An 18,548-nucleotide genomic window follows, 5' to 3' on the forward strand; every position below is an offset into this window, starting at 1 on the left:
ATGTTTCAGACTAGATAAAATAACTGTAGATAAAATAACTGTAGCCATGTTATCCAAAGTATAATACTGCTAATAGCAGAGTATTGTAACATGTTGTAACATTTTATCTGTTTTATTAGATGTTTTATTTGAACAATTCTGTGAACGTTTATGCAAAACTGACAAAAGATAATACAAAATATTACAGTATTTGTATTATTTACAGTGGTGTTATATATACAATGCTTTACTAGTGAGGACACTGCCCCCTACTGTCAAAATTTCAAAATAACACAACCACATATAAAAGTCTACTCGTCCTGCAGTTTTGGAAAACTGAATATTAATAGTACAGTCTGGGTGAAAGCCCAGAGAACAATGTATGTAAAGCTTGATGATGTCGCAGGAGGTTCATCAGAAGCACAGAGTTTAAATACACCTGCCTTCTATCTGCACATAAAATGTAGAAGAGTCAGTTGTACACATTAGCAAATATATTATAAGCCACCTGCCACTTTTGCTAATAGGGTAATCCAATCTCTAAAGAGTCAGAGTCCCTATAGTGGGTCATATATTCAGGTGTGTTTATATTAATATCTAACTTACCAGGAGGTACCCTAGATAACCTCTAGTGCCTCTTTCTAGCACCTGCTGTTACGTCTTGATTGATTAACTTAATATATATATATTTCATGAGAATCAAAAACAGCAACCAATTGTCTTAGGAGAGATGAACAAAGGGTTATATTTCTGACCCATTCCGGGTCCTTTTTCAAGGTTTTTGAGCAAATTTAACTGTTAAAGTGCCAGACATTCATTCTCTTCCTCTCTTTCGGGCTGATTCACTAAGACACATATACAGGGATTTCGTGCGTATAATCTGCAAAATTACACTACGCAGGCCCAGAACAGGACAATACGCCAAGCTCCAGCGCACGCAGCAGCGTTCACTTCGTCTTGGAGCGCAAAGGGCACTTCCTACAGCCTGTTATTTCAGGGAGGGAACAGGGCGGGTAAAGGGGCGTTTGCCTGTAATTAATATACAGTTAGGGCGTGCCAAGCTCAAGTGCACACAGCAGAGTTCAATTCAAACTCTGGGCCTCTCTCAGTATGTGTTTTTCTGCCGTATCTCTTGCTCCAGCTATCAGGAGAACTGTAGAAATGTATTTTATGTACAATAGACATTAATAACATCCTAATAAATGTATTTTATGGGAAAAAACAAAAACAAAATAAACACTGTTTTTATTTTTTAATGTTTTATCATTAATGCCTATATTTTTAACAGGTGACATTAATTAGTTTTTTTTCTGTGCATTCTTTTGTGACTTTATATTCCACATATGTGTTGGACGTATCCTGCAGTGTATTGTCTAGTGGAGTAGAGTGGACCTAGACCCGTATTCATCACCAGACGTATCTTCACATCCGCTCCTTGTTGAATTCGGGCGTGCGTATACCCGATTTACGTGTGTTTTAAAACAAGAACATGTTGCGCTCAGTATTCATCTCTTAATGAATCAGCCTCTCTCGCTCTCAAAATTGGAAAGCGGGACAATCTTCCGCAGGGTGCGTGTTTTGCACCACCAAGTGGGCGTGTCTTTTGCAGGAAGTGGGTGTGTCTTGCCCAAATTATCCAAAAACACCCATATTTACCACAAATATTAGATCACCTCTAGCCACCTTCACTCACACCAAATCACTTCTAGTCACCCCCAAAACACTCAAACACCTCAGATACTTAACCACCACAAAACACCCACACAGGCAGCCTGAATGCCCCAGACACTCACAAATAACTTGCTTTAATATATATCACATATTCTCTCTCAATGACCCCAAAACAAGTAGTCACCCTACGACGTTAATACCCCAATATTAACCCCCAAGTCCACAGAATTTATTGTATTTTGTTTTTCCCACAGAGCACTTCTCTTCCTGGCCTTGAGGCGGCGCTGTTGAAAATGGTCATTGATATATTTAAAAAAGAAAACCTCAAAAAAAGTTAAACGACAACCGGGACAGTCCACCAAAATTTCCATTATTATTAAAACTTCCATTATTATTAGCAATACTATTACTATTGTAGATGTGTATATGCCACAGTGCTCTGCAGTGCCGTACAGTAGGGAAAACAGGGACATACAGTACATAAAACAGGAACATACATAAAACAGGGACATACAGTACATAAAACAGGGACATAAAGTACATAAAACAGGGACATACATTAAACGGGAATACAGTACACAAAACACGGACATACAGTACATAAAACACAGACATACAGTACATAAAACAGGGACACACATAAAACAGGGACACACAAGTAGACAAAATAAATGCAGACATAGCAACAAAGAGTATGGGGGGTCCTGCCCATCAGAGAGTTACATTGTAACATTACATTCTATACTGCCCGTAGTGTTACTTCGGTTTGGGAAACTGAACCTTCTGATTACTGAACATAAGACCTATTGCAGGGGTATAGTGATATACAGAGGTGTATAGTGATATACAAAGGAGTATAGTGATATACAGAGGGGTATAGTGATATACAGAGGTGTATAGTGATTTATAGAGGGGTATCGTGATATACAGAGGGGTATAGTGATATACAGAGGTGTATAGTGATATACAGAGGTGTATAGTGACATACAGAGGTGTATAGTGATATACAGAGGGGTATAGTGATATACAGAGGTGTATAGTGATATACAAAGGAGTATAGTGATATACAGAGGGGTATAGTGATATACAGAGGTGTATAGTGATTTACAGAGGGGTATCGTGATATACAGAGGGGTATAGTGATATACAGAGGTGTATAGTGACATACAGAGGTGTATAGTGATATACAGAGGAGTATAGTGATATACAGAGGTGTATAGTGATATACAGAGGGGTATAGTGATATACAGAGGAGTATAGTGATATACAGAGGGGTATAGTGATATACAGAGGTGTATAGTGATATACAGAGGGTATAGTGATATACAGAGGAGTATAGTGATATACAGAGGTGTATAGTGATATACAGAGGGGTATCGTGATATACAGAGGTGTATAGTGATATACAGAGGAGTATAGTGATATACAGAGGAGTATAGTGATATACAGAGGAGTATAGTGATATACAGAGGTGTATAGTGATATACAGAGGGGTATCGTGATATACAGAGGTGTATAGTGATATACAGAGGTGTATAGTGATATACAGAGGTGTATAGTGATATACAGAGGGGTATCGTGATATACAGAGGTGTATAGTGATATACAGAGGTGTATAGTGATATACAGAGGGGTATCGTGATATACAGAGGTGTATAGTGATATACAGAGGAGTATAGTGATATACAGAGGGGTATAGTGATATACAGAGGAGTATAGTGATATACAGAGGTGTATAGTGATATACAGAGGGGTATCGTGATATACAGAGGTGTATAGTGATATACAGAGGTGTATAGTGATATACAGAGGGGTATCGTGATATACAGAGGTGTATAGTGATATACAGAGGTGTATAGTGATATACAGAGGTGTATAGTGATATACAGAGGGGTATCGTGATATACAGAGGGGTATAGTGATATACAGAGGAGTATAGTGATATACAGAGGGGTATAGTAGTGTATGGGGGTACATGGTTATTTTGGGGGACAGCATGGTAGCTCAGTGGTTAGTACTTCTGCCTCACAGCACTGGGGTCATGAGTTCAATTCCCGACCTTCGCCTTATCTGTGAGGAGTCCGTTTCCTCTGGGTGCTCCGGTTTCCGCCCACACTCCAAAAACATACTGGTAGGTTAATTGGCTGCTATTAAATTGACCTTAGTCTCTCTCTGGTCTCTGTGTGTGTGTGTATTACGGAATTTAGACTGTAAGCCCCAATGGGGCAGGGACTGATGTGAGTGAGCTCTCTGTACAGCGCTGCGGACTCAGTGGCGCTATATAAATAACTGATGATGATGATGATTTTGCCGCTGGTCACTGTGGAGAAGTCGGGACAAGCGCCGGGACTGTCCCTGGTAACACAGTAACTTGGAGAAGAGGGGTGGACACTCGGTCACCATGACAACCACCTGGTGACATCACCGCAGCAACGCCTCCTGGAGGCCACGCCCCCAGGTATCGCCGGAGCCGGAAGTCTCGCGAGAAGAGGCCGCCGCTGCCGGTGTCCGTGAGGGAGTGAGGTCCGGAGAGAGGAGACGGTGAGTGAGGCGGGGGCGGTTCTCCCGGGGCCCCTCCCGGTGCCGGGCGGAGGGAGAGAGGACAGGACTGTACCGAGGAGCCCGAGCTGCCGGGCCGCGGCCTGAGGCCTAACTTCCGGGGAGGCCTGTACCGAGCGCGTTGTCCGCCTCAATGTGTCCTTCCCGAGTCATAGGGTCCTCTTATACGGTGTGTGCTGCCCGGGGAGCCCTCCACCCCTCCCCCTGTAGTATGCCCCTCTGTATAGGACTGTACCCCCCACCTCATGTTATTACCCCTCTGTATACACACATACCCCCACCCTGTATTATTACCCCTCTGTATACACATGTACCCCCACCCTGTATTATTACCCCTCTGTATACACATATACCCCCAGCTCGTTATTACCCCTCTGTATACACATATACCCCCACTTCATGTTATTACCCCTCTGTATACACATATACCCCCACCCTGTATTATTACCCCTCTGTATACACATATACCCCCCTCTCTATATACACATATACCCCCCTCTCTGTATACACATATACCCCCCTCTCTGTATACACATATACCCCCACCCTGTATTATTACCTCTCTGTATACACATATACCCCCCTCTCTGTATACACATATACCCCCACCCTGTATTATTACCTCTCTGTATACACATATACCCCCCTCTCTGTATTATTACCCCTCTGTATACACATATACCCCCACCCTGTATTATTACCCCTCTGTATACACATATACCCCCACCCTGTATTATTACCCCTCTGTATACACATATACCCCCAGCTCGTTATTACCCCTCTGTATACACATATACCCCCACCTCGTTATTGCTCCTCTGTATACACATATACCCCCACCCTGTATTATTTCCCCCTCTGTATACACATATACCCCCACCCTGTATTATTTCCCCCTCTGTATACACATATACCCCCACCCTGTATTATTACCCCTCTCTATACACATATATCCCCAGCTCGTTATTACCCCTCTGTATACACATATACCACCACCCTGTATTATTACCCCTCTGTATACACATATACCCCCACCCTGTATTATTACCCCTCTGTATACACATATACCCCCACCCTGTATTATTACCCCTCTGTATACACATATACCTCCACCCTGTATTATTACCCCTCTGTATACACATATACCCCCACCTCATGTTATTACCCCTCTGTATACACATATACCACCACCCTGTATTATTACCCCTCTGTATACACATATACCCCCACCCTGTATTATTACCCCTCTGTATACACATATACCCCCACCCTGTATTATTTCCCCCTCTGTATACACATATACCTCCACCCTGTATTATTACCCCTCTGTATACACATATACCCCCACCCTGTATTATTACCCCTCTGTATACACATATACCCCCACCCTGTATTATTTCCCCCTCTGTATACACATATACCTCCACCCTGTATTATTACCCCTCTGTATACACATATACCCCCACCTCATGTTATTACCCCTCTGTATACACATATACCCCCACCTCATGTTATTACCCCTCTGTATACACATATACCACCACCCTGTATTATTACCCCTCTGTATACACATACCCCCACCCTGTTTTATTACCCCTCTGTATACACATATACCCCCACCCTGTATTATTACCCCTCTGTATACACATATACCCCCATCCTGTATTATTACCGCTCTGTGTACGCATATACCCCATCCTGTATTATTACCCCTCTGTGTACGCATATACCCCCATTGTGTATTATTACCCCTCTGTATACGCATATACCCCCATTGTGTATTATTACCCCTCTGTATACGCATATACCCCCACCCTGTATTATTACCCCTCTGTATACGCATATACCCCCGCCCTGTATTATTACCCCTCTGTATACACATATACCCCCACCCTGTATTATTACCCCTCTGTATACACATATACCCCCACCCTGTATTATTACCCCTCTGTATACGCATATACCCCCACCCTGTATTATTACCCCTCTGTATACGCATATACCCCCACCCTGTATTATTACCCCTCTGTATACACACATACCCCCATTGTGTATTATTACCACCTCCGTATACACCCATATCCCCTCTGTATACACATATACCCCCACCCTGTATTATTACACCTCTGTATACACATATACCCCCATCCTGTATTATTACCACCTCCGTATACACCTATATCCCCTCTGTATACACACATACCTCCACCCCGTATCATCACCCCCTCTGTATAGGGCCATACCCCCTCTATATGCACTTATACACCCACCATCATATTAATACCTCCTCTGTATAGGACTGTACCCCCACCCTATATTATATAGACCTATATCCCCACCTACCCTGAAGATAGGGGCCAATCAATATATTCTTTTTAATCTGAATTTCCGACACACGTTACAATGACATGTAGAGTTCACAAAATCAAGTTTTGTTTTAATAATCTAGTAATTGTTACAGACTCGGCAAACATCCAGTAATGTAGAGTAATAGTGGGTGTAGCATTCTTATGTAGGACTAACAGGAGACAAGTATTCAAGTATCACTAAACATTTTCCTTTGACTGCTGTATGTATCTACAGATGGCAGAAGAACTGGCAAAACAGCTGGCTAGTTACAAAGCTCAACTCCAGCAGGTAGAGTCAGCATTATCGGCCAATGGAGAAAATGAGGACTTGCTAAAGCTAAAGAAAGATTTACAGGTGAGTGTTCTCCTGGCAGGAGACTCATGCCAAGAGCTCTTGTGCACTATATAGCAGACCAGTGTGTCTCCAGTTCTCTCTCTTTCACAGGCTTTCTTTTCCTGCAAATAAAACCTATGTATAGATTCTGTAACAGAGTGCGTTAACAGTGATCTCTCCTTACGTTTTTGATGTACTGGCTCTCCTGAGTCCTCGGTCTGTGGCCAGTCCCCTCTGTCATTACACAAATCCAGTGTGATCAGGACAGAATGAGTGTCATGAATCCCTTTTCCTGCTGCTTTGTTCAAATGCGTTGCCCTTAGGAAGGTGACCCAGCGGACAGAGGTCTCATTACATTCCCCTCCCCCCTTCCTGATGATCTAGTAGATTGTGTATAGCTAATGGTTTTAGGTGATTATTTTGCAAATAAAACCCCTTAAAAAAATAAAAAAAACATTCAGCTGTATGTAGTGGAGTGGGGTGGTAGTACTGCACTTTATAACAGCCACAGTGTAATAACAGGGTGACACTGAACTGTGCATTTCATCATCAACATTGATATCAAAACCTTTTTATATCCTGTAACCGTTTCCAGGAAGTCATTGAATTGACTAAGGACCTCCTATCATCACAACCCTCCGAAGCCCCCGACAATGCAGATGACGTCTCCTCCGCCAGTGGTAGCCATTCCTGGAAGGTGGGGGAACGGTGTATGTCGGTTTGGACTGATGATGGACAGTAAGTGGAAAGCAGCAATCAGTTTACATTTACAGTTCAGTGAGATGGTAAGAGGGGGGGGGGGAGTCTTCACACTGTCACTTTCACAGATAGAGCTAGAAATCTTTGCCTGCAGTAGGCGTAAGATGCGCACAGAACCCTCGGGCAATTAGACAGTCAGGAACACACAGGGATCAGCAGGTAGGGATCACTTACCAACAATGCATTTCGATGCTCGGTGCATCATAGACTGCAGAAACAGTCATAGGCAGTGCTACTATCAGCAAACACTTTTCTGTATTGTAACACTGCCTGCTAAGTTATCTGAAAACCATACAACGCAACCTTTTCCTTTTTTTTTTTTTCCCCCAACTGCACTATATGTGCTATCAGTGTTGTTTTTATTATTTTATTTTCTTCCCCTATCTTGCACTGGAGCTTACTTTGCATCATGGCTGCTCTAGAGCTGAAATGAGCTTTACTTTTAATACTAAAGTATTGTCTGGGCATAAAGTGACCAGAGAAGAACACGGCCCACAATACAGCCAGCTCCTGCCTAGCAGAAAAGGTGCACAATATGTCGCAGTGCGTTGTTGTTAGAGGTCACCTTCAGGCGTATTTGAAGTCTACAATGTAAAAAGTGGATGTGGCCTAACGTGTTAATATAATAACAGATGGGTGTATAATAAATATTATATTATTAAAATATTTCAGTTGGGATCTATTGGAAAATGATTAAGGAATTGTCTAGTACCGTGGAGCCCATCTCCTGCGGAGTGGGGTGAATCCACGCTGGTCGGTGTACGCCGGGGTAACTGCCAAAATCTTATTGATGCTACAGAATCCTGCGCTCATGGTCTTGATTCTGGAGTGCCATATTTAACCTTGCTTAGAGGGGCACTGAGTCAGCGGGCTGGGCAGTGGCACATTAGAGGAGCTGTGAGGATGATTGGGGTTTTATGATAGAGCATTCAGGGTTAAGGCTGACTGAGGTTGGTGATGAAGGGGTCATTTTAATAGGGTAATTATGAGGAGGGGGGGTGGTGATGATGCTGAGGATGGGCAGAATGGTTTTGAAGGGTAAGACGGATATAATATATAAAATGTACTTGGATAAAGTAAAACATAGAAATGTTATTCCCGGTAAATCAGACACATTTGAAATACATGAAAATGGGTAACTGAGCATAATATACCTCTAGTCATTAATTTATATCTTGCATACATCACATCATAGGTTTCCTATATTCATCTACAGACAGCAGCACGCGGGTCCCCGTGTGCCGTTATTATAGCGCACTGATTGCACTGTATGATGTTAGCGTCGCGTATTGATCCAAACCATTACTCACATGCTTACAGCCACGATCTCTTTACAGGTGGTACGAGGCCGAGATCGAAGAGATAGACGAGGAGAACGGGACCGCCGCCATTACCTTCTTGGGTTATGGAAATGCAGAAGTCATATCTCTGCTCAACCTGAAACCGGTGGAAGAGGGACGGAAATCCAAGGAGGACAGCAGCCTCCCTATGTCTAAGTGAGTGTAACATTATTATATAGCAGCAATCCTATTAATACAGCGCTGTACGGAGGATGTGTAGTCATTCACACCAGTCTCTGCCTCATTGGAGCTTCCAATCTATAATCCCTACCCCCACATTCACACAGATGAGCGTTTATTCAGTCAGTAGCCAGTTTGGTCTGTGAGAGGAAATTGGAGCACCAGGAGGAAACCCACGCAAACACAGGGAGAACATACAAACTCCTCACAGATAGGGCCATAGAATTGAACTCATGAGCCCAGCACTTTGAAGCAGCAGTGCTAACCACTGTGCTGCCCCCTCTCCAAATCCATAAACCGTAAGATGTTCTAATAATCTGTTACCGCGGATGGTGAAATTGCAGGGCATAAGGCTTGTTCTGCAGTATGCCACCTTATTCTTGTGAGAATCCTTCCCACATCTCAGGTTACTGGCTGGGATATATAAATAAGGCTCATTTTTGTCATTAAAGGAGATCCCTCCTACGGACGTTTCCCACCAGTCATTATGTGGTACTTATCATTGTTTAATGCAGCTTCTCGGCTGCGGTGGTCAGGTGACACGTCATGTGACTGCATGTTTTGTTTCAGGAAAGAAATGATCGCTCAGCAGAGAGAATACAAGAAGAAAAAGGCGTTGAAGAAAGCTCAGAGAATAAAGGAATTGGAGCAGGAGCGCGAGGACCAGAAATCCAAATGGCAGCAGTTCAACAACAAGGCCTATTCTAAGAACAAGAAGGGACAGGTACTCTCCCCATTTATTTTTATTGTGGGGCTGGTGAATGTGAGATCCACACCCCTGCTAAATACTCCTTGTCCTATGCAGTCCACAGACCAGCGTCGCGTTACAACATAAATGTAGGAGCACAAATTCAAATTATCCCTCGCGATCAGTCCGTGCAGCTTGTTATACATTACAGTACAGTAATACTAAGTATTTCTCATATACATCTAAAATCCCAGTTACCTTTGGATCAAGAGTCCTTAAATGGTCTGTCTTTATGGACAGCCCCATTACCTCATCCAAAGATGTTCTCCTTCCATTATTATAACGGTCTTTGTATTTATTAAAAGTTGAAAACCCACAGAGTATGTTGTAGTTCGGGTGATGTGAAACTGTCCAAGAACACAGGTTTCTGTCTCTGAGCAATTATCTGCCAGTCAGAATAACTGCTGATCATTATACTATTATAAAGCATTACTTAAATATGTGACCCTTCCAGCCGTCCATCCTATAATAGGTGTGTACATTACGTACCGGCAACACGACGGAGCCCCTCAGAGGAATGTGCTGCATTTAACTTTTTCTACTAAATGATTAATTTACCGGAGCTGAGAACAGACTATAGATCAGATCTAGTGATAACCTCGCTGGCTTACAGTCTGTACCAACATGTCTGTCCACTTCGCTGAATGTAGTATGTGACATTCTTTTTATTCTAGTATAATGACAAGTGCTGATATTTTAAAGCACAGCCCTACTAGTGAGTTATCCTTTTACTAATTTTAGTATGTTGGTTTGTCACTATGTATAATGTTGTGCTAATTCACTAAACTTACTGATTATATGGCAATCAGAGCCAAGAGTCGTCTATGATATATTAAACCTTGATATAAAGGGCGTGTACATCCAGTGCTGATACGGACTAGTGGAAAAAGATAAAGATGCTGCTGAAATCCATCGCAGGATCCTTTGGGGCGTATTCAATCGTTCCTCCGGCCGCCGGAAAAACGAGCGCGTTAAAACTATTACCGTTTATACGGTAATATTGCGCATAAAAACCGTTAACGGTAATAGTTTTAGAGCGCTCGTTTTTCCGGTGGACGGAGGAACGATTGAATACGCCCCTTTGAGTCCATCAGCTGTGAGGTTTTGTAGTAACCCTACGGTTATGTTTCTGTGCACATTACTGTCAATTACGATATTAAAAACTTTGCTAATTTTTGTCCTCACCCTTACGAACAAAAATTATCAAATCTCCTTACGGACAACATCACGTAGTAAGATGGCCGCAGCTCCGGATCCTCGCGGATGATTGAATCAGCCCGTTTGTATTACGCATTGGTTGTGATCCCACCTAGTACTGCTGGTGGACAAACGTGGTAAATGGCGTTGGTTTAGTGTGCTGCCACACGCTTGCTTGGCACAATGGCACTAATATGCATGGTGCTCGGCCGTATCCTGTGGTGACCGGTCGAGGTGAAGGCGTACATTCGTCCCCTGTCACACTGCAATGATTACATACAGCGGATAATTGTTCCTGTGTCCCAGAAGAAGAGTGTCCCCCATTCACATCAGCCAGGCACCACAGGATTCTTTGTTAGGACCTGAGAAGTTCTATTAAATGCAGCTTTAGTGCTGTTTTTATTGTATATTCTGTTGGTTTGTTTCCAGGTGAAGAGAAGCATTTTCGCCTCCCCCGAGAGCGTCACCGGAAAAGTGGGAGTGGGCACCTGCGGCATTGCAGACAAACCGATGACACAATATCAAGACACTTCCAAATACAACGTTAGGCACCTTATGCCACAGTAACACACGTCAGACCCTCAGCTCAACATTTATCTTTTTATTGTTCTATTTTTCTAAAACTAAATTATTTGTTGTCATATGAGGAATAGCGATATTTGGTTTGAAAGCGCAAGGATGTTGGAAATGTCAGGTTTTGTGCGTTTTAAAAAAACTTGCACCCCAAAAGTGTCCCATCACTTACATACCGTGGAGGCCGCCATAGTGTCTCCTGAGCCGCTATTCAGGAGAAAGCAGCCTAGCGATTCTTTAGGAAGTCTGACCCAACTTGAGGCACGTCATACCCAATGCCTCCAATTCCTACTGAATACGTAGCTGCTTAGTGACCTGACCCAATATTCAGCAGGGCTCCACTTTGTCTCGGGACTGGTCCACTGTAAAATGTCTGAGTGTTACAGGTGTCCTGCGATCGCTCTGAGAAAACTGAGGGTCCGAGAATTGTCGCATTTTCTAAGTGACCCTTTTTCTTTTTTGTGGAAAATAAAACTCAGCAAGTTTGGTGGACTCTGATATGTAGAATCATTGATGCTGGTCCTTCATCTCATAGAAAGTGTTTGTTGCCAGGAACTGATGCCCTCTTGCCATTAAAATCGGCACCAAAATCTATTCTGCAATTTCTGTTTGCATGATTAAAGACATTTTAGGGTACTGGGGTCACCCCCCCCCCCGGGAAAGTAGTTTATTAACTATAACAAATGTTCTATTTTTCTTTTTGGGAACGTCTGTTCTTCGTATACAGCTGTAATTTCTAAATTGTAATTGTCTTCAGATGTGAATGGGTAGCCCTCTGTCCTGTAGATATCATTTCTGTATATATGTGTAGTGGTTTGTGTGACGTTTCAGGTCCATGGGCAAAGAGTCTGCGGCCTGTCCTCCGTTCTTGTGTAAATAGGACATTTGTAGCCCTGTATTAATGATCTCTTGTACAGATTATGAGATGTTTCATCTGTTGCGACATGGCCGCAGTTTGGTTGCACAGTGACTAAATCAGGAGGCTGAAAAGCCATTTTTATTTTTAAATTCACCCCATCTGGCTGTATTTTGTTTTCCCGTCCTTTATATCCATGGCCGACTAGTTGGCTGTTTTGGTGTGAGATCATGTCACCTGGGATAACCACCATCTGCTTATAACGTAGGACAGTATTTCCTGATGCTCGCTGGCAGCCAGATCCCTGTCATCCGGGGGTGCGACAGGAAGGGGGGGCAGCCAGCAAGGCTTAACTTTCATGTCTGCAAGATGGATTCATGTAGTGGGTAAACTGACTAATCTATTGCTGGATGGTGACTTTTGTATAACAAGTGTGAATTTCAGTTTTGTATGTATCTTTTTATGAAATAAAATATTTTAAAAGCCACAAAATACACCTCATTACATAATGTCAAAGCATACAAAATATCACAGTATCTATTCTGTAGCATTGTGCAATAAATGCAAACATAAGTGTACTGTATTATCTGTCCTAATTACCTGCTAATTAGCTGATCTGCCCTCTGAGCTCAGACAATATTCCCAGGAAAGCAGCCCATGTAGGTAGATACAGAGTCTGCACGTCCTTCATAATACTGTACAGCTATTGTGATCAGAACAGGCTTACGTAGTATGACAACATAAAACTGGTACATCATAAGCACTAGTTATGACAGGTGATTCTCCTCCATGTATAATGCATCCATGGCTTAAAGATGTACACACTCCCTAATCAGCCACGACCCCAGTTCCCTTTTTGAACAAAGTGTGTGTCTGAGGAATTACAATAGTGTTGTGAAGGATGTAGGCTTCAAACTACAGTGAATAACTTCTTTAGTAAATGAGAAAAATATCTGTTTCGATGTTGGCAACTGTGCTTTGTCTGTGGTGTATTTATTTGTAAAGACTTGTACTATTGTATAGCGAAGAAGCAGCACAACAGGCTGCGTACAGACTAAATATACCGGCGTGTGTGGAGTGTAGAAGTGTGAGTCCTCTTTCTTCAGGTGTAATCCTTTCAATTAGGGTTAGCATGACTAGCGAGTAGAAGAATGTTTTCTTATTGCATGCAACATAGAGTGCGCTGACAACTTTGGAGGCATTGGGATCTTTCGTCCTGCAGACCGTATGTTCATTTTAAGACGAGCGACATCTTAATCCGTGGATCAGTCCATAACACAGGAAATTTAGTCAGTCTATGTCCTCCACTTTCTACTTCCGTCTAAATAGTGAAGGATGTGCATGATTAATTCTGGGCAATTGCCAGAGGAGACTACAGCGATAGAAAATTCAGACGACCCTTGGTCAAGCTGTGTTATAGCTTACACAGAAACAGGAGAGGTGCCATTGCTAATTGTCATTGCCGAAATATAAATAATAGGGCTGGCAGTGTTTTTAAAAGTCTCCAGTGTCACTCTCCAGTCTTCATTAACATTGTTCTTGTCACTCTCCAGGCTTGGTCATGATGATACTAATTTCCCTACGTCTTGTGCTAAAGTCTATGTTTAAGTGCACAGTGTTTTAAGTCGGAAACAAAAATGTAAAATAAAAAGCTTGTACCTTTTTAAAAAAAAAAAACACCTAATAAAGGTGGACGTTTACTGTAGTAAGACATAAAATTGCCAACATGCCAATCTACACAAAATATTACCAAGCATACCAGCATCAGCTAGCTCCCTTCTCAGCTAGATCCCAGCATCTGCAATTTACACTGCATCATCCTCACCCTCATCAGTGTGTACATCATCCTCAAGCAATACTAATTCATCCCCGCTGGAATCCACCATCACAAAAGTATCTGTACTTTGATGTAATTGCCAGTAATGGCCTTCCTCGTGGATTGTGTAGTACATTTGACGACAGCTGTCACGATTTTCGGGCAATTATCTTACACTAGACCAAATGTCGAAAATGTTGTGCAGACTCATCTGCATCACCACTGGGTGTCTTGGGAAAAGCTAAGTTTTTTTTCTAGCAGCAGTTGTCAAAGAAACAGGGAGGATGAGTCGTGTCATGTACCACTTGAGCTGTCAGCTTGCTGACCAGGAGCTCATTCCATCTCTTGAGATCTAGGTCAGCTGGAAAGAAAGAGAAGACATAGCTCTTAAACCTAAGATCATACACAATTGCCAAAATGTAGTGATCCAATTTCAAGATGTTGATAACTCTCGGATCCTGGAGAAGGAAATAGAGTACTTCATCTAGAAGTCCTACATAGCGGAATTGCTTAGTTTCATATCCTCGTTCAATTTCTCTAGCTGCTATTTCAAAAGTCTTAATTAGGGGAATCACTTACCTCAAGCTAACAGTGTCTGAACTCACTTCACAGGTGACTACTTAGAGTGGTTTCAGCACCTTGCACAACTCGGAAAGTATTCTCCACTGTGCTGGACTAAAGTATATTCCCCCTTGAATTCGATTCCTTTTGCAGCAGCTGTAATCTCCTACATGCTGTTGCAGAATGCCAAAAATTACCCGAATTATTTCTGGACACAGACAGCATCTCCTGCATGTCACTTATTTTTGAAAAAGCTCTGCACCACCAAGTTGATTGTGTGAGCAAAACAGGGAATGTGATGGATTTCTCCCCGCTGTAATGCTCTCACAATATTGGTGGCGTTCTCACAAATGACAATATCCTCAGGAGAGTCCAAGCGAGATAAGCCATGTTGCAATGATATCCCTTAGTTTTTCAAACAGGTTGTCAGCGGTATGCCTCTTAGTGTAGCCGGTGATACACAAACGTAGGATACCACTTTGTATTTGCAACAGGATGAGGGGGGTATTTGTGTAGCTGATGACGGCGCTAATGAGGATGTTGATGAGGTTGTTTGTGTAAGTCCTGCACCAGTGGAAGCAGTTCTTGCCAGTGATAAGAAGAAGGCCATTGTCATTTCTGAGCATAAGACCAAAAAATCCACCTCTTATGTGCAATTATTTTTACCCAATCCTGACAACAGTTGTAAAGCCACACAGACAACACCTTCCTCATCAATATCCTCACTAGTGATCGGCGTTAGTTCTGCATCCAAGTTGCTAAGGCTAGATGACTCCTCCCTTATCCAGGATTACGCTGAAGAATCCTTGAGCGTTAGTCTTGCTGCTGGGGGTGGATCTTCAACCCAGAAGCAGACCAAGAAGAAGACTACTATTAGTTTACAACAATTGACTGTTAAACAATCCTTTGCAAGAGGAACCAAGTATGAAAGCTGTCACCCATGCGGATCACAGACATCATGGCGACTATGCTGCTATTAGATCTGCGTCCAATATCCACAATTAATGCAGCTGGTTTTAGACAGTTAATTCAGGTCCTGTGTCCCCGGTACCAAATTCCATCACGGCACCATTTTTACTAGAAAAGCAATTCCTCACCTCTACCAGAAGGTTCCATGAAATGTAATTATTAGGCTACAAAATGCCATTCTACCCACTGTACACTTAACCACAGATATGTGGGCAAACTAAAGATTATATGACTGACAGCCCACTAGGTTGGTGAATTACATTCAGCAGCAGCATGTACCCAACAATGGCAGATTATTCTGAGGCAGGTTACTCTGTGTATCACCAGCTACACTAAGAGGCATACCAGGGACAACCTGTTTGAAAAACTAAGGGATGTCATTACAACATGGCTTATCCCGCTTGGACTCTCCTGAGGATATGTCATTTATGATAACGCCACCAATATTGTGAGAGCATTACAGCTGGGTGAAATACATCACATTCCCTGTTTTGTTCACACAATCTACTTGGTGGTACAGAGCTTTTTGAAAAATGACAGGGACGTGCAGGAGATGCTGTCTGTGGCCCGAAATATTTTGTGACATTTTCGGCATTCTTCAACAGCATGTAGGAAATTGCAGCAGCTGCAAGGACAATTTATTTTAGCTGCCACCAACTGAAGCAAGAGGTGGTAACAAGGTGGAATTCCACAGTTTATATGCATCTGAGGATAGAGGAACAGCAAAAAGCCACCCACGCTTAATCCGCAAGCCATGACATTGGGAAAGGAGGGGGAATGTATTTTAGTACAGCGCAGTAGAGAATACTTTCCGTGTTGTGCAAGGTGCTGAAACGATTTGAAGTTGTCGCCTGTGACCTGAGTACAGACACTGATAGCTTGAGCAAAGTGATTCCCTTAATTAGACTTTTGGAAAATCACCTTGAAAAATTGAAGGAGGAGATGAAACAAAGAAATTACGCTAAGTATGTCGGACTTGTAGATGAAGTACTGTAATCACTTCGCCAGGACCGAAGAGTTATCAACTTCTGGAAATCGTATCACTACATTTTGGCAACTATGCTTGATCCTAGGTTTAAGAGCTATGTCTTCTCTTTATTTCCCACTGTCCCAGATCACAAGAGATGCAATGAGCTCCTGGTGAGCAAGTTGACAGCTGAAGTGGTACCTGACATGACGGCGTCCCCACCTTCAGTTTCTAAGGCTACTGCTGCTAAGAAAAAAAAACTAAGCTTTTCTAAGAGACCCTGGGATGATGCAGATGATTCAGCAGAATATTTTGACATTTGGCCTGGTCTAAAAGAATTGCCCAAAAATCGTGACGGCTGTGTCGTAAAATGAACTACAAATTCCACGAGGAAGGCTTTTACTGTCATTTAGATGAAAGTACAGATACTTCTGTAATGGTGGATTCCAGCTGGTATTAATTAGTATTGAGTGATGATGATGTACACACTGATGAGGGTGAAGATGATGACAATGTAGATTGCTGATGCTGGAATGCTTATTATTTATTGGGTAAAATAACATATTGCCAATTTTATGTTTTTCTAAAGTAAAGTTTCACCTTTAGTAAAGATGTGTTTTTTTTCTTTAAAAAGGTAAAAGCTTTTTTTTTTACACTTTTGTTTTTGACATTTATGTTACAGAGAATTCTGTAATAGTGGTTACTGTGGGGTTGAATTAATATTGTGTTAGGATGATATAAACCAGGCCTGTCCAACCTGCGGCCCTCCAGGTGTTGTGAAACTACAAGCCCCAGCATGCTTTGCCAGTAGACAACCTGTTGATAGCCTCCAACATCTGGAGGGCCGCAGGTTGGACAGGCCTGATGTAACACTGATGAGGGTGAAGATGATTTTGAAGATGATGACAACATCTTGCCACTAGTTCATTGACAGCACTGTTACCTTAGGTGCCTTAAACCCATTGTTATCTTGTTTTGTGGGGGCCCAAACAAACCAAGCACTTCAGCCACAAAGGTGGCACTCCTTGTCGCCGGAGTGCTTGCTTTGTTAAAATGTACATGTACTTTTCAAGATCTTACATAACGGTGGGTGGGAGGGCCCAAGGACAAGTCCATCTTGTACCACTTTTCTTTTCTGCCACTGCTGTGTGGCAACGTGTTCTAGAAGTGCTATGAACGGCCGTGCGTTTGTGCCGTTGCTCTGTCGCTTACCATCCAGCCAGGTCGCTGCAGTCTTGGTCCGAAAGTGAATGAAAAATAATATTGTGACCTGTGAGCTGGGCCAAATTGACTGGATATTAGTGTTATTGAGGTTAATAATAATGTAAGAACAAAAAAGAGCAAAAATTATGAGATTTTAGCATATTTTAGCTATTTTTCTAAAAAATACAGATTCAAAACCAAAACACGGAGGTCAGTGAACATCTCTAGTTTATCTGCGGTGCAGGAATCCACCCCTTCGGTACTACTACTGCCATCAGCGTCTCTGTGCAGAGGGTTCCTGGCTTCCAAGAAGACATTCCTCACAACTTAACTTTTTAAATCAGGAGAGTGAGTGGGCTGCACAAGAAGGGGGTTCTGTGTGCTGGGTCTCCTCCCTGCGCATCTCTCTACTGTCCTTGGATCGGAACAAAGGTCCTAATCCATGGGACAGTTGGGAGTTATTGGTAAGAAGGGTCAGCTGTCTGCCC

The 18,548-nt window shown here is 42.5% G+C and overlaps 1 protein-coding gene across 2 annotated transcripts; it reads left to right on the top strand.

Moving 5' to 3' along the window:
* The first annotated feature begins 4,077 nt into the window (after positions 1-4,077).
* SMNDC1 (survival motor neuron domain containing 1) lies at positions 4,078-13,122 on the top strand. 2 transcript variants are annotated; one of them, XM_075215713.1, is made up of 6 exons: positions 4,078-4,191; positions 6,793-6,912; positions 7,487-7,629; positions 8,988-9,146; positions 9,741-9,894; positions 11,545-13,122. In XM_075215713.1, exons 2-6 carry the CDS (start codon positions 6,793-6,795, stop codon positions 11,680-11,682), a joined length of 714 nt encoding a protein of 237 aa, XP_075071814.1. In that variant the 5' UTR covers positions 4,078-4,191; the 3' UTR covers positions 11,683-13,122. The 2 variants fall into 2 exon arrangements, with proteins under 2 accessions (XP_075071814.1, XP_075071813.1); XM_075215712.1 differs by lacking the exon at positions 4,078-4,191 and adding an exon at positions 4,216-4,378.
* The last annotated feature ends 5,426 nt before the right edge of the window (positions 13,123-18,548 follow it).

The sequence above is a fragment of the Mixophyes fleayi genome, chromosome 6 (assembly GCF_038048845.1).
Source record: "Mixophyes fleayi isolate aMixFle1 chromosome 6, aMixFle1.hap1, whole genome shotgun sequence".
Lineage (NCBI taxonomy): Eukaryota > Metazoa > Chordata > Amphibia > Anura > Limnodynastidae > Mixophyes > Mixophyes fleayi.

What these genes read in the sequence shown, in the direction of transcription:
- SMNDC1 (XM_075215712.1), top strand. Translation starts at nt 4,343, where the DNA reads ATGTGTCCTTCCCGAGTCATAGGGTCCTCTTATACG. An exon ending in TCATAGGGTCCTCTTATACG is followed by an intron (nt 4,379 to 6,792) that starts GTGTGTGCTGCC and finishes ATGTATCTACAG; the next exon opens with ATGGCAGAAGAACTGGCAAA. An exon ending in CTAAGAACAAGAAGGGACAG is followed by an intron (nt 9,895 to 11,544) that starts GTACTCTCCCCA and finishes GTTTGTTTCCAG; the next exon opens with GTGAAGAGAAGCATTTTCGC.